Source organism: Emys orbicularis, chromosome 9, assembly GCF_028017835.1.
Source record: "Emys orbicularis isolate rEmyOrb1 chromosome 9, rEmyOrb1.hap1, whole genome shotgun sequence".
NCBI classification, from domain to species: Eukaryota; Metazoa; Chordata; order Testudines; family Emydidae; genus Emys; species Emys orbicularis.
This window is the reverse complement of record NC_088691.1, coordinates 36975090-36990036: the sequence shown is the minus strand read 5'-3', so window position 1 is coordinate 36990036 and position 14947 is coordinate 36975090. Positions and strand designations below refer to the sequence as shown.

Here is a 14947-nt window from a genome sequence, read left to right as displayed (position 1 = left end):
ATTTTCACTTCAATGGGAAACTTGCTTCAGCACACGAACAGCTTTATTGCTTGTGGACCAAATTCATCTTTTAAACTATAATCTTCTTCCTGAAAATGACAACTCTTACTAATTCAGATATGCTGAAGTATAATAGGTATCCTGACTAAGAGCTTCCGTCACTTTTTTCCCCCCACCTACATCCACTGATTGAATCTTTCATCAATACATTCAGCTAAGTAACAGCAATAAAGCTAAGTAACAATAATAAATTGCTAAACATTTAGCATGAAACTGCAAGGTGAACACCAGTAACTGAATACTTTGCAGTTTGTTATGAGAGATTAAAAGTCACAAATCATCTAATAATGCAACTTTCAAAGAACAGCTCACAGAAGTAAAACTCTTCATGGACATGAATCTTTGAAACAAACTTTGGTTAGATTCCACTTTAACTGGTTAACATCTGGAAACATAATTCCAATGTATTCCTTTAAATCTAGTATCTATTTTTAAGTTTGGAAATAGCAACTACTAGAAACTTCAATTACACACATACACTAGCTCATATTAAGAGAAAATAGGTATATTTTATGTCTGTGATTGAACACAATATCTGAGTGTACTCGGACTTCATCTGTGTGTACAAACAAGCTGTATATAAAATTAACAGCTTAAATCATTCTGTTTACCAGAATGTGAAATCTCAAAACAGGTTAAAAAAAAACACGTTTTTCTCAAGATGCAGAGCACCTAGAACTTGTTTTGTGGTCAATGGGGGCTGTGAGTTCAGCACCTCTGAAAACCTAAACATGTGTTTATCTTGCTAAGAACAGAACTAGGTGATTAACTTTGGACATCCATGCCTGAATATGACGGCTGAATGACTATATCATCTGTCTTATGAGTATTAGGCATTTCTCTACTTGCTTTCATATTGTTCTGGCCTTCTATTTCTACAGTTTAAAGAATACCACAAAGTTCCCTACAAACTGCTCACCATATGTAGCCTTGACATTTCTTACAGAAAAAATATAATGTTCATTGTCATTCCCAAATTCATGGGTTTTTTAATATATTAAAATTAAACATTTTAGTCCAAGAAAACAGCTGATCCCATGAATTATGAATTTTGATTTCTACTACTCCACACCAACAGAGCACCCATCCAAGACTCTGGATAGCCTTCATAATATCTTAAAAACAAACCAACTCTGCCCATTACCTCTGGATCACAGTATCTGAGAAATAATGGCATCATTAATTTTAACTTCCTCTAAATAATCCCCACCATAGTTCTTCCTCCCCTTTCACCCATCTCTTAACAGGCTAGAGAAAAGAGACAAACTTTTTTATTATTATTTCCACTCTACAGAAGCATTATGAATATTTCCCTAACAAGCAAATTAAATTTGGTCCACAGCATTCAATAAAATTGTGACTGAAACATCCTTTTAACTCACTGAAGATACATGAACTGGACACTCAAGTCTGTACTGCATCCTTATCCCCAATTCACTAATGCAGGACTTAAATATCCACTACTCTGAATTTCTCACTTTTGACAAAGAAGCATGACTAAAAGAAAAGATGCAATAATGTTAAACTTCATTATTGCACTTAGCTCTTTATCAAACAGGCAGGCATGATCAAAGCACCTAAAACTAAACAAAAATATTTCTCTTACCTTATTATTCATAAATGCTTTGAGGCACTGAATAAGCTTATGTTGATTCTTCTTGTCAATACTTTCTTGCCTTGAAAGAAAAATCAACAGCATTAACTAAGGTCAAAACCTTAATAGCAGTTTCCATCTCCCACCCCAATGTTTTGGGTTCTTACTGTTTCTTGTCCAGAAGCCTTTCCAGTACATCCAACAGAAGCCCAAGACCTTCATGTCCAAAATTGTTGACCCAGCTGTGGGAAGAGTAAAATATACATGTTAATTGAGTCATTTTTTATTTCATTTGACCAAATGTGCAACTATTCTCCTATATGATGATTTGTCCCGTGTTCCCAATATATTTTATAAATGACCAAGACATTAGTTCAAATCTGTTTTAATGTATTGATATACAACCCCCGAATTTTGGTCACTGACTCTGGCTAGCTTTGAGCATGACAAATAAAATTTCTCCAGTTATAGAATATAAATCCAGTGTTGACATTTGGAAAATTGCTTCACATATTTAACTGTGCAACAAACTAGGGAAATGCAGTTTAGATTAAATTAGTATAAAATGAGTGGAGCCACAGGTTGAAAGACCTTATTCAGTTATCAGTGTGTCGGAAAAAAACACAGTTCTCACTCTCTGGTTGGGTGCAGCAAAGTCAGATACTTTATTATCTCTAGCAATTGCATGGAGGGAGAGAGTGCACTAGGACACAGGGTTTCCTCCGCCTAGGCAGGTCTCTCTACAGATAAACAATTACAGCAAGCATTTATACCTTTTGTTACATACAATAATAAGCAACAGCTGCATTTTGTTTATACATAGGTCATCCTGATATCTTATTTTTCCTCACTTATTTAGACTCTAGTCTACATTCCATATTTATCTACACAAGGTCGCAACAACTTCTCACACAGTTCTTTCCCACTCACCTCACACAATCCTCGCTTCTACAAATCTCGCGTTATTAGGGTTACAGTTAGCCTGACTCTTGCTCACAGAAGAGACTGTATGCATTGAAATCCCCTTCAAATCCCTGTCAGTTCTTGCTCTACTTCCACACACACACCTTTTGTACTTCTAGTACAACTAACATCCTTACACCTCCATTCACTGTCAAACTTGGACAATGTATCTAGTTGGGTCCCATAGGGATCTGTCTTGGGTCTGGTACTATACGATATTTTCATTACTCTCCATTCTATTATCCAACTCATTATGCTTATAAAAATCTGCAGATGATGCCAAACTGGGAGGGCCTCCTAGCACTTTAGAATTCAAAATGACCTTGACAAATTAGAGAATTGGTCAGAAATTAATAAAATGAAATTCAATAAAGAGAAGAACAAAATGACTGCTGTTAGGAAGGAAAAGATACAGGCATAGCTACAAAATGGAGAATAACTAGCAAGGTATAGTACTGTAATGCTGAAAATGGATCTGGAGATTATTGTGGTTCACAAACTAAGTAAGAGCCAACAATGTAAATGCGAAAAAGTCTAATATCATTTTGGGGTGTAGTAGCAGAAATATCATATGTAAAGAAATGAGAGAATTGCCCCACTCTACTTGGCACTGGTGAGGCCTCAACTGGAGCACTGTGTCCCACTGCAGGAGTTACACTTTAGGAAAGATGGGGACAAACTGAAGAGCAGTTCAGTGGAGAGCCACAAAAATGATACAAGGTTTAGAACCCTGACTTAAAAGGAAAGATTAAAAATACTGGGCATGTTTTACCTTGAGAGAAGAAGACTGAGTGGGGACCTGTTAACAGTCTTCAAGTACGTTAAGTGTTGTAATAAGAGATGCTGATCGATTGTTCTCCAGGTCCACCAATGGTAGGACCACAAGTAATCAGTTTAATGTGCAACAAAAGATATGTAGGATAGCTACTAAGGAAAACTTTCTACCTGTAAGGACAGTTAAGTACTGGAATAGATTACCAAGGATGGTTGTGGACTCCCCTCATTGGAGGTTTTTAAGGGCAGGTCCTGCTTCAGTGCAGGGGACTGGACGAGATGACCCCTCAAGATCCCTTGTTCCAGTCCTTCCTTTCTATCATTCTAAGTCACCATCACAGCAACTGCACAGGTTTGTGCTTCCTATCTGAGGCTATGTCTACACTACACAACTTTTAGCAACAAGGATGTCTCATTACAGCCATGTCGCTAAAAGGTACACAGTGTAGCCACTGTTTGTTGGCTCTCCTGCCAACAAAACACTTCCACCCGCAATTAGCGGCATTAGTGTTGTCGGCAGGAGGGCGCTCCTGCTGACAAAGAGCTGTTCACGCCAGAGCTTGCCATCGGCAAAACTTTTTTCTTTTTTGGGGGGGATGAGGGGTGGGGTGGGAGGAGGCTTGTAATGCTGCTGAAAGATAAAAGTGTTGTCATTGAGTTGCCAGTGTAGACGTAGCCTCAGTCTTGTCACTGAGGACAGAGTTTCCACAAGGGCTCGTAACCTACAATAGACATCAGTTTTTCCAAAGAGCTCAGCTCAGCTCCCACTTAGGCACCAAATTAAGGGACCGGATTTAAAAAATACTTGTACACATTGGGTGCTGAACTCTTACGAAAATTTGGCCATAAACCTTACAAAAGCAAACTATATGCTCAATACTTTTGAATATCTAGCCCTAAATGACACATCAGACATGGCCAAGAATGCAGCATAGCAAAGACCCTCTTTTTAGAGCTCTCTCTTCTCTCTTTTTTTTATTTAAACAAAAACGACCAGGAAAAAAACAAAGTTCTAGTTTTACCAGTTTAAACCCAAATTTTTCAAGTGCTGTAACTCCTTGGACCCAGCTTCCCTCCCACAGATGCCTCTCCAGATGGTGCGGCACTACGCACCTGTTCCAAGAGGAAGCCAAGAGAGTAACTACCGGTTGGTGGCTGCTGCATTTGGCACTGTAAGGCAAGATGCGCAGGGAGCCTCGTCCCAGCAACTGACACATGCCAACAAGAGTGGAAGCCTGAACCCCAGTGAGTACTGGCCCCCCATCTACTTCCCCTGCCCTTCAGTGTGGCCACAGAGCCACATCCACTCCTCCCACAAGAGTGCCAGGCATCCTCATGGGGCATCCTCTGCCTACGACCCCTGCCCCCTCCATAAGTACTGGGTACACTTCTGAATGAGAGAAACCCTCATCCTCATGGGGCACCCTCTGCCTACGACCGCAGCCCCCCCCATAAGTACCAGGCACCATGTACACGCAAAAGACATGAACCCTTCTTCCCTGCCCTCCAGGAGTGCTGGAGCCAGGAAGGGGCACCCGTCCATTTCCCCACCACACAGTGTTCGCAGAGCAGGGAAGACGGTGGTATCAGCCCCCTAAGTGCTTGTAGATCTGTCATCCTCAGTGCCAGGCACCACTCCCTACCATGGGGCACCCCCTCCTGCCCACTGCTCCCTGTGAGTGCTGGGCACCCCATGAGCCCCTGGTCCCAGAGTATCAGGCACCCCCAGCACTCCCTCCCCTCCCCTTCTGCAGAGCTGAGGAGCACATGGCATGGTGAGGAAAGTAGTGGCTTTGTCTCTCAGTGAATCAGTGGGAGCAGGGTTGGGTGCCAATGGCAGGATTATTCCCTGTTCATTCATTCCCATCCCACTCTCTCCTCACTCCACCCCCACCCATAGTCCTTCAGCTACATTTGAAAGTGCAGGAGAACAAGCCTCGGAAAAGACACTTTGAAAAACCTGCTGAGAGTTTGTGCTACCCAGGCCTTTTGGCATTTACACTGAATCCCCTTTGATCAAGCATAAAAACACTGCACTGTTTTTAAACTGTTTTCAAAAGAAAACAAAATCCATTACAACATTAAGCTTTTTACTTATAATACTCTTAGTTTCTCTGTTTTTTCATCCTCCCGTCCCCCAACATTAACCGGATAATTACCCAAAAGCTATTAAACTATTTTTCCCCAGATTTACATCTTTTTCCCTTCAATTTTTCTAATAGACACCACCAAATTCCCAGAAAACTCCAAACAAAATAAAAACTAGGAATGAGGGGCCTTAAGTATGAATGTAGATGTCAAATATGCCCTGAAAATATATTCAACAGCTACAGTTCTCTCTGACTCTTATAATCAGTAAACCATTGATCTGTTACAAGTTACATTACAACCCATTATCCCTATACATCTTCCTAAACTTTAGTTTCTTCTTCGTGCTCAGCGGAGTGGGAACCAATCCATATCCAACAGGTGGAACAACTGGTGGGAAACATCATGAAAGCTGAAACTGAAGCACACATTCCCTAGGAAAGGAAAGCAGCACTGCTTGATAAGGAGTCTTCCAGTTATTGTTAGATGCTCATACAAAGGACTCCCATAGTTTACTTGTGTACGAAGCTTCCATCCCTCTTGGTCTTGCTAAAAGCAACTCCTACCGGGTGACAAACAAAAATAAGTGCCCTCTTTCCTGTGCAGAGTGCTCTATTGTCTCTTATGCGCTCACCGAGGACCAGAGAAAAGCATGGAAACTACACGTCAAAAATCAACTTTTTACGAAATCACTTCCTATGAGACCCAAAAACTGGGCCAACTGCTTGGTACACCCAAAGAATCCAAATCACTGATCTTTCACCCCAAAATAGAAACCATATATTTGTGTGCCCTAAGAATCAGATATATTTCAATCTATACTAGAATCTGTCTTGTTCTTCCAGTGTAATTCTTTTATATCTTATTGTATACCTTAAAGGTTAACAAATAAAAGGCGTAAGACGTAAGATGTACAAGTAGGTCCACTGAATGTAGCAGAACTATAAAGGATTTTTGTTTGTTTTCTTTCTAAATGACTGTTGTGTTATAGAAGTGGTACCTATCATACAACACAAGAAGAATAAAATAATAAAAGATATGAGCACTGTGAGGGCATAGCTTTGAAATATTAAACAAAATTGTTTAAAGAAGGGGGAACACTAATTAATAGTCTGGGCTAATATGCAAATACAATCCTTGAAATGAACCCAAGTTTAAAAAAGCCTCTGATAAAAAAGGATCAAAGAAATTTGTTATATACCAATGCTAGCTATTGAGTTTTGACAGAAGCAGCAGTGAAACAGCTGAAATCTGAGTGCTCAGTTGGCAAAAGTTCAATAGAAACACAAAAGCAGCCACCATTCCATGGACCCTAAATCAGGCTATAACAAACTGAGGTCACAGTGTTGGGCTCCAGACCTAACCGAACCCATTTCAACAGCCTCTCCACTTTTCCAGGGTTAGAGAACTAAATAAAACTGACTGAACCCATAAATATGCGGTAGAAACCGGAAGGGCTATCCAACACACAAACCAGTCTCATGAACAGTTCTCCTCTCCTACAGGGTTTACAGGACTAAGAAGTAGTGGTGAGAAGTCATTTCACATATACTGTTTCTCTGTGTTTTTTAATATAAGTAACTCAACGTTATCTGTTGAGTCTACACTCTTTACAGTGAGACCTCAAGTAACCATATTTTGGATTTTAAGTAACTAATGGTATATGCATGTTTCTCTTTTATAATCCCCTGCTAAGTGGCCTGAGAGACTTAAATCAATTCCTCTCAGTATTTTAAACTACAGTACTCCCTTTCATACCAAATGAATAAAATAGCACAGACCACATTGCTAACAGTGCCTTAAGACGTGAATTACTTGACGTGTCATGTATTAGTGGTACTGAAAATAATTGAAAATTGATGACTAAGTCTATGTACTGTTCTTTGGCATAGCTACTGGGCTGCTATACTGATCTATGTTAATTGCTTAGAAGACTGCATGTGTTTTTTGCCCTAGAACATCTGTTATATATCTACATTTAATGAATGAACTTTTGATTGTATACTTCTGTGGCTCTGAGAGCATTAATAAACTTTTGATTGGTTAATAACTAACTTAAGTGTCCTTACCTGAGAAATACTGTCCAATTTAAAAGCAGACCTGCGAAATACCTAGTGCTAAAAATCACTAAGCTAGGGCTCCCAAAAAAAGAGGTTATCCTAATTAAGTGCCATCATAGTATTGGCTACACCACTTAGCAAATTAAAAAATCTGGTTTGTTAGATTTCCGTTTCAAAATTGAACTGGTATATCAGCTAATTACTAAAACTGATGCACACACACCATTTACACTTAGGCCTGGTCTACATTGGAGGGGGGGGGGGGGGGGATGTAAGATACGCAACTTCAGCTACGGGAATACCATAGCTGAAGTCAACATATCTTATTCCGACTTAGCTCCCATCCTCACGGCACGGGATCGACGGCCACGGCTCCCCCGTCGACTCCGCTACCACCGCTCGCTCCGGTGGAGTTCCGGAGTCGACGGGGAGCGCGTTTGGGGATCGATATATCGCGTCTTAATGAGACGCGATATATCGATCCCCGATAAATCGATCGCTACCCGCCAATACGGCGGGTAGTCTGGACGTACCCTTACACTAGCACACCTGTAATTTCCTCCCATTTCTTACTTTAAATGGTTTAGCTGTACTTTCTGAACTCCTCCCGAGAAAAACTTGTGGTGTGGCAGCAAGAAAGGACTTAGAGTACTAGACACTAGCTTCAAATACTGAAGAGCTGACAAATCCATTAGAAGCAATGATCTCAAAAAGAAAACTCCAACCTTTTTCTTAACCCACCATGCCACAATCTGTAGCTGCTGAAGTAGTGTCTAAATGTGTTGGTTGTGATTTTACATACTGTCCAATTATTTCATTTTCTGTTTTAGAAAAGAAAACTTAGCAGAAGTATGCAGAAAACAAACCTGGAAGGCAGTTGTAAACCTTTGCTTAAACCAAATTCACTTAAATAGGGACTGATTGCCAAGTTTCAAAGCCTCCCATCTAGGTTTTCTATCTACAACAGATAACTTTTCACCATTCCTTTTCTATTTAAACAGCATAAGGAGGTTGTTTACCAGTTCTGAGACTAATATTAAGCCAAAAATATCCATAAGCTATTCCTGGTATTTACAGTTAATCCAAAAGCAATTCCATTCACTGACAGAAGATGGAAAAATTATTCATCAGTAAGCGTGGCAACTCAGATACCTAACAGTCCAAAACAACTTTAAAAGTAAAATAGCAATGTCACAGAAAGTTGACTCTAAAAAGCTAATTTTAAACACAACTTTGCAAGTTAGAATTCTATAGTTTAATGAACAGAAATCAACAGTGAATGGTAATGACAACTAGCTACAAACAATGATAAATCAGTAAGGAATATAATTATCACTCCAATGAAGTATTTTCTCGAAGGAATTCATAGTATTAGTATGAAAAAATGAGTAGATGAAAATATATTCAAAATACTATGATCAGGACAACTGATTTAGAGGTAGCAAAGACAATTCCATTGCATAACACATTAACAATCATTTATGTTGGGCGTTTAAATAATACACCAGACTGAAAATGTACCTTAGAGAGAGTTTGTCAATACAAAACATCTGAGACAGGCTTGCTGTATTATATGTAGTTCTGCAATACATATCTTAATTTGAAAACTTAGTAGAATTTTACAATACTGAAATGTTTTACTGGCAATTACATTGACAATCAGTGCCAAAACTATGCTTTACTGTTGCTTAAAATTCTGCATATCATAAAAAGAAAGATTAGAGGTACCAGCTCTCTAGTTATGGTAGACATAGTCTATGGTGATAGCAAAAGCTGGAATCAAGATTTCTATTTTTGATCACTCAGAAAGATAGTATGTTGTAGGACAGGGGTAGGCAACCTGTGGCACGTGTGCCCAAGGCGGCACACGAGCGGATTTTCACACTGCCCAGGTCCCGGCCACCAGTCTAGGGGGCTTTACATTTTAATTCAATTTTAAATGAAGCTTCTTAAACATTTTAAAAACCTTATTTACTTTACATACAACAATAGTTTAGATATATATTATAGACTTATAGAAAGAGATGTTCTAAAAAGGTTAGAAACCTGGCACGCGAAACCTGAAATTAGAGTGAATAAATGAAGACTCAGCACACCACTTCTGAAAGGTTGCCGACCCCTGTTGTAGGACAAAGTCTTTAGCTGATGCTGACCAATTTCAGGTTGTGCGTATCTTGTCAAATACTCATTATCTGTTCAATAACAAACCCCCCAACTTTACACATATTACTGAACCCTGTTTGGGATTATGCTGCTAAACTGGATATTACTGCTAGGCTTCAGGCAGAGGTCAACTGGGTGATGACGTGGTTCTGCTGCTTGCATCTAGCTTGGGAGTGTAGAAGGTCCCCTTCCTACTCAGACAAGGAATAGATACAGCGTATACCTAGAGGGCAAGTCCCAGGATGATGCTAAAAGGGGACTGGTACTAGTGCTGAACTGGTATTGGCTGACAGTACTCTGACTTTCAGAAACCACATTTGTGTCTGCTATTCACAGAGCGCTTAGGATTCAAAAATCACAATAAACACCACTGAATAGCCCAGCTGGTTTATGCCTCACCTGGTCACACTCTTGATCTGGCATTTGATTTATTTTGGCAGGAACGACTGAATTTTGGCCTTTTTACAACCTGCAAACTGAAGAAGCATAGCACCCCTCCAGTTCAACTAAGGAACCAATGTTAACGGTCCAGCATTACCGAACACGGGAAACTTCCTGAAAGGAAAATTTTTTAGTTCTGTCCTTATCTGTGGCTTGGCAGAACTGCTCAAAAATATCTTCAACTATCAACGAAGTGGCTCCTAGGCATCCTCTTTCCAGGCTCTCTCTTCATAAGGTGACCATAGTTTACTTATCAAAATGCACAAAATTAAGGGAAGACATCCAGATTGCAATTGATTTAACAGTCTCATGCCAAATTGACCAATTCCACTGCAGACTTCCCCCCTCCCCCTCAAAGAAATCTGATTCTGGGTAGGGGAATGAGGTAGTTTCTTTGCCTTCACCACACAGTGTTGCAAAGTCTCAATCAGCAGCCTGTTAAATACATTGATATTGAAGCTAGTATTGAAATTTGTTGTTTATTAGGTGTTTCCCCATTGAGATTATGTTGGCTTTGTTCAACAAAGAACAACTTGGTGTGGTACTTCTAAGAAAGCTTTTTTTCCCCCTGTCATAACTATAAAGGGAAGGGTAACAGCTCTCCTGTGTACAGTACTATAAAATCCCTCCTGGCCAGAGACTCCAAAATCCTTTTACCTGTAAAGGGTTAAGAAGCTCGGGTAACCTGGCTGACACCTGACCCAAAGGACCAATAAGGGGACAAGATACTTTCAAATCTTGGGGGGGGAGAGGGGGGAAGGCTTTTGTTTGTGCTCTTTGTTTTGGTTGTTGTTCGCTCTTGGGACTGAGAGGGACCAGACATCAATCCAGGTTCTCCACATCTTTCTAAACAAGTCTCTCATATTTCAAACTTGTAAGTAAACAGCCAGGCAAGGCGTGTTAGTTTTTATCTTTGTTTTCTCAACTTGTAAATGTACCTTTTACTAGAGTGTTTATCTCTGTTTGCTGTATTTTGAACCTGAGGCTAGAGGGGATCCTCTGAGCTCTTTAAGTTTGATTACCCTGTAAAGTTACTTTCCATCCTGATTTTACAGAGATGATTTTTACCTTTTTCTTTAATTAAAAGCCTTCTTTTTAAGAACCTGATTGATTTTTCCTTGTTTTTAGATCCAAGGGGGTTGGATCTGTATTCACCAGGAGTTGGTGAGAGGAAGGAGGGGGGATGGTTAATTTCTCCTTGTTTTAAGATCCAAGGGGTTTGGATCTGTATTCACCAGGGAATTGGTGAATGTCTCTCAAGGCTACCCAGGGAAGGGAATTAGCTTTGGGATGGTGGCAGCGGACCAGATCTAAGCTGGTAGTTAAGCTTAGAAGTTTTCATGCAGGCCCCCACATTTGTACCCTAAAGTTCAAAGTGGGGAAGCAGCCTTGACACCCCCCATGATATATTGTCACAAATGCCACAAGTAAAAGCTGAAGATGTGTCAGTTTGATTGAGAGGGAATTGCTGACAGGGAGCCTGAGCTTCAGAATTCAGTCCCCATCTTGATTTGAAATAGCTTTAAGCTGTTGACCTTAAGAGCCCTTTGCAATATTCACCTCTGAGCCTTTGGAAAGCAAGAGTTATATTTAAGGCTACAATCTGTGTTGAGGTCGTTTTGTTTTTCCACTTCTTAGCTATAGCAAAGTAACTACATTTATTTTCATTAGTGTTAGTCTTCCTATACTTGCATGTTTATAATATACAGAAACGTGCCCAGAACCATGAATAGGCCACTCCTATGTTTAAATCAAAATGAATTTATAACATTCAATAAGGTAGTTCCAAAAGTACTTTATATGCCAGTGGACATGTTGTAGGCTTTTACTGCCAGATCAACAAATAGTTCAAGAGGCTTCACATTATGTTTAACTTCTGCCCTTCCACTGGTTTAACAGGTCTCAATCTTCCAGGAACTTAAAAAAGTGACATCAAATTAAGACTAAGCAGCAGCTTTCTGATGTACAACCCACCAAAAAATCCAAAGACTCAAAATTAAATTAATAAATTCAATCTTGTTTTATTTAAGGCAGAGCCTAAAGGTCTCAAACAAGGATCAGGGACCTATTGTGGTAAGCACACACCCATGACAACAGAACAACAACAAAACAAAGAAAAAGACAGTGTTGCCCCTAAAGGATTACAATCCAAGTTACACGGGATTAAATAAATCCTTCCACTTTTTAAAGGATGCCATTTTGCCTCTCACTGTTTTTTTTACTTTGTTGTTTAGCCACGGTGGCTCTTTTTTGGTTCTCTTACTATGTTTTTTAATTTGGGGTATACATTTAAAGTTCAGCCTTTATTATGGGGTCTTTAAAATTTTCCACACAATTTGCAGATATTTCACTTTTGGCACCGTAACCTTTAATTGCTAAACATGCATTAAAGAAATGAATGATATGCTCTATATGTCAAGATGTATTTGAACATTAGCAGTTACACCATAAAGTAGCACCAGGGAACCTAAATCTATGAAGAGCAAGTAGATAGATGAATAGTTCAGATTTCAAGGAAAAAACACTAATATCCACGGACTCACTGCAGACTACTTTTTCATTTCCTGCTTAAAGTGCATACTCTTTGGACATGTATTTTAGTAACATGTAGGGTTTTTAACCAGCCAAAATGGTTAAAATATTTAACATGGAGTTCCCCTCCCCCCAACTTGAGACATGCTAGAGTGCTCAATAATTCACACCTATGGATAGCGATGTCATGTTAGTATACGGTAAGAAAAATTGATAAAGTAATAAAAATACACATTTTATTTTCTGTGTGTGTGTAAAAATGGTTCTGAAACGTATGAGTTATCAGCTACAATCAGCGCTAGGACCTCATTTGTTGGTGGCGGTGGTAGGGTCGGGGTGGTCAATGGCCAGGTCCTATCTTGGAGGTGGCAACTCTAGTAACATGGCTTGCTTAAGTCAAAGACTAACAAGTAAAATAGCAACTTAATTCCTATCCTGCTAGCATTTTGTTTAAAACAAACAAAAAAATTCCAACATTTTAATTTGAAGGCTTTAGAGTTTAATTCTACATATGAACCACTATCACTAGATGGCCCTGCAGAGCTACCTAGGTTCAACAAGGCCTTAGAGGACTGACACTGCAGAATACACATCCTAGAGAGGTACTGAACGTGGTGGTAAGATTTCAAAGGCTCTTTAAGATTATGCAGGGGACAGAATTTGATGCAGTAAGTGACAGGAAGCTAATGAAAGGGCTCATTTCTATTAAGCTTAATTCAATGTAATGGGGAAGGCAGAAATGATTTATGACTTGATCAATTGTGTTTTCTATAGATTGGAAGATGGAAAAGGAGAGCTGACAAGAGGTCAGAGTTAAAGGTTTCAGCAACAAAGATAGGAGATAACTGAGAGGAAGCCAAGATGCTTAGAACTGAGGATACTTAGAGAAAGGATTTCATCGAAGATATCTTGAAAAGGAATAAGTCACAGGACAGACGGCATATGTAGGGAAGACGTGAGACAAAGACGTGAGTCCTGCACTTAGGACGGAAGAATCCCATGCACTGCTACAGACTAGGGACCGAATGGCTAGGTAGCAGTTCTGCAGAAAAGGACCAAGGGGTCACAGTGGACGAGAAGCTGGATATGAGTCAACAGTGTGCTCTTGTTGCCAAGAAGGCTAACGGCATTTTGGGCTGTATAAGTAGGGGCATTGCCAGCAGATCGAGGAACGTGATCGTTCCCCTTTATTCGACATTGGTGAGGCCTCATCTGGAATACTGTGTCCAATTTTGGGCCCCACACTACAAGAAGGATGTGGAAAAATTGGAAAGAGTCCAGCGGAGGGCAACAAAAATGATTAGGGGTCTGGAGCACATGACTTATGAGGAGAGGCTGAGGGAACTGGGATTGTTTAGTCTCCAGAAGAGAAGAATGAGGGGGGATTTGATAGCAGCCTTCAACTACCTGAAGGGGGGTTCCAAAGAGGATGGAGCTCGGCTGTTCTCAGTGGTGGCAGATGACAGAACAAGGAGCAATGGTCTCAAGTTGCAGTGGGGGAGGTCCAGGTTGGATATTAGGAAACACTATTTCACTAGGAGGGTGGTGAAGCACTGGAATGCGTTACCTAGGGAGGTGGTGGAGTCTCCTTCCTTGGAGGTTTTTAAGGCCCGGCTTGACAAAGCCCTGGCTGGGATGATTTAGTTGGGAATTGGTCCTGCTTTGAGCAGGGGGTTGGACTAGATGACCTCTTGAGGTCCCTTCCAACCCTGATATTCTATGATTCTATGATTCTATAGTGTGTTCTACAAAGGGCTTGGTGAAGCACAAGAGGATTCCCAGGAAAACTATGAAGCTTTATTCCAGAGACAAACTCAGATGACACCAGAACATCCAGGAGGAGATTAGAATGCACAGAAGGCAAGTTCTGGGACTCATTTCTATGAAGATAGCAGCTGAAAGCAATGAGCAGATGAGTTGAGGAGAGGTAACAGAAGAGGAGATGTCCAAGAGTATAAATCAGAGATGACAATGGATATGGGGAAAAGAGAGCAAAAGGTGATACTGAAGGAGAATGGGAAGAGCCTACAGTTATAGAACCCACGGGAAGACAGAAAGTGGCAGAAGTGGATTGTTTAATTGCCAAAAGTATGAGAACCTGCTCAGGAGAAAAAAGGCAATCTTTTGAATTGGATGGGGAAAAGGCCATTTTAGTTAGCTGATTTGAGGAGTGGGTAGGGCAAGAAACAATATTTAAAAAAATCAGAAGAGGAAAACTGGGCTGCAAAGTCTAGAGGAGGCAGAAAAGTGAATTAAGAAGTAGTGGACAGGC

The 14947-nt window shown here is 40.2% G+C and overlaps 1 protein-coding gene across 1 annotated transcript in view; it reads right to left on the bottom strand.

Annotated features, from left to right (window-relative positions):
* The window catches only part of DIAPH2 (diaphanous related formin 2), a 908304-nt gene that overhangs the window by 719635 nt on the left and 173722 nt on the right, over window positions 1–14947 (bottom strand). Inside the window, exons 6-7 of the mRNA XM_065411177.1 lie at window positions 1822–1896; window positions 1667–1736 (exon numbers count right to left, since the gene is read on the bottom strand). Of these exons, the coding sequence (XP_065267249.1) occupies window positions 1667–1736; window positions 1822–1896 (145 nt within the window). The remainder of the gene's footprint in view (window positions 1–1666; window positions 1737–1821; window positions 1897–14947) is intronic.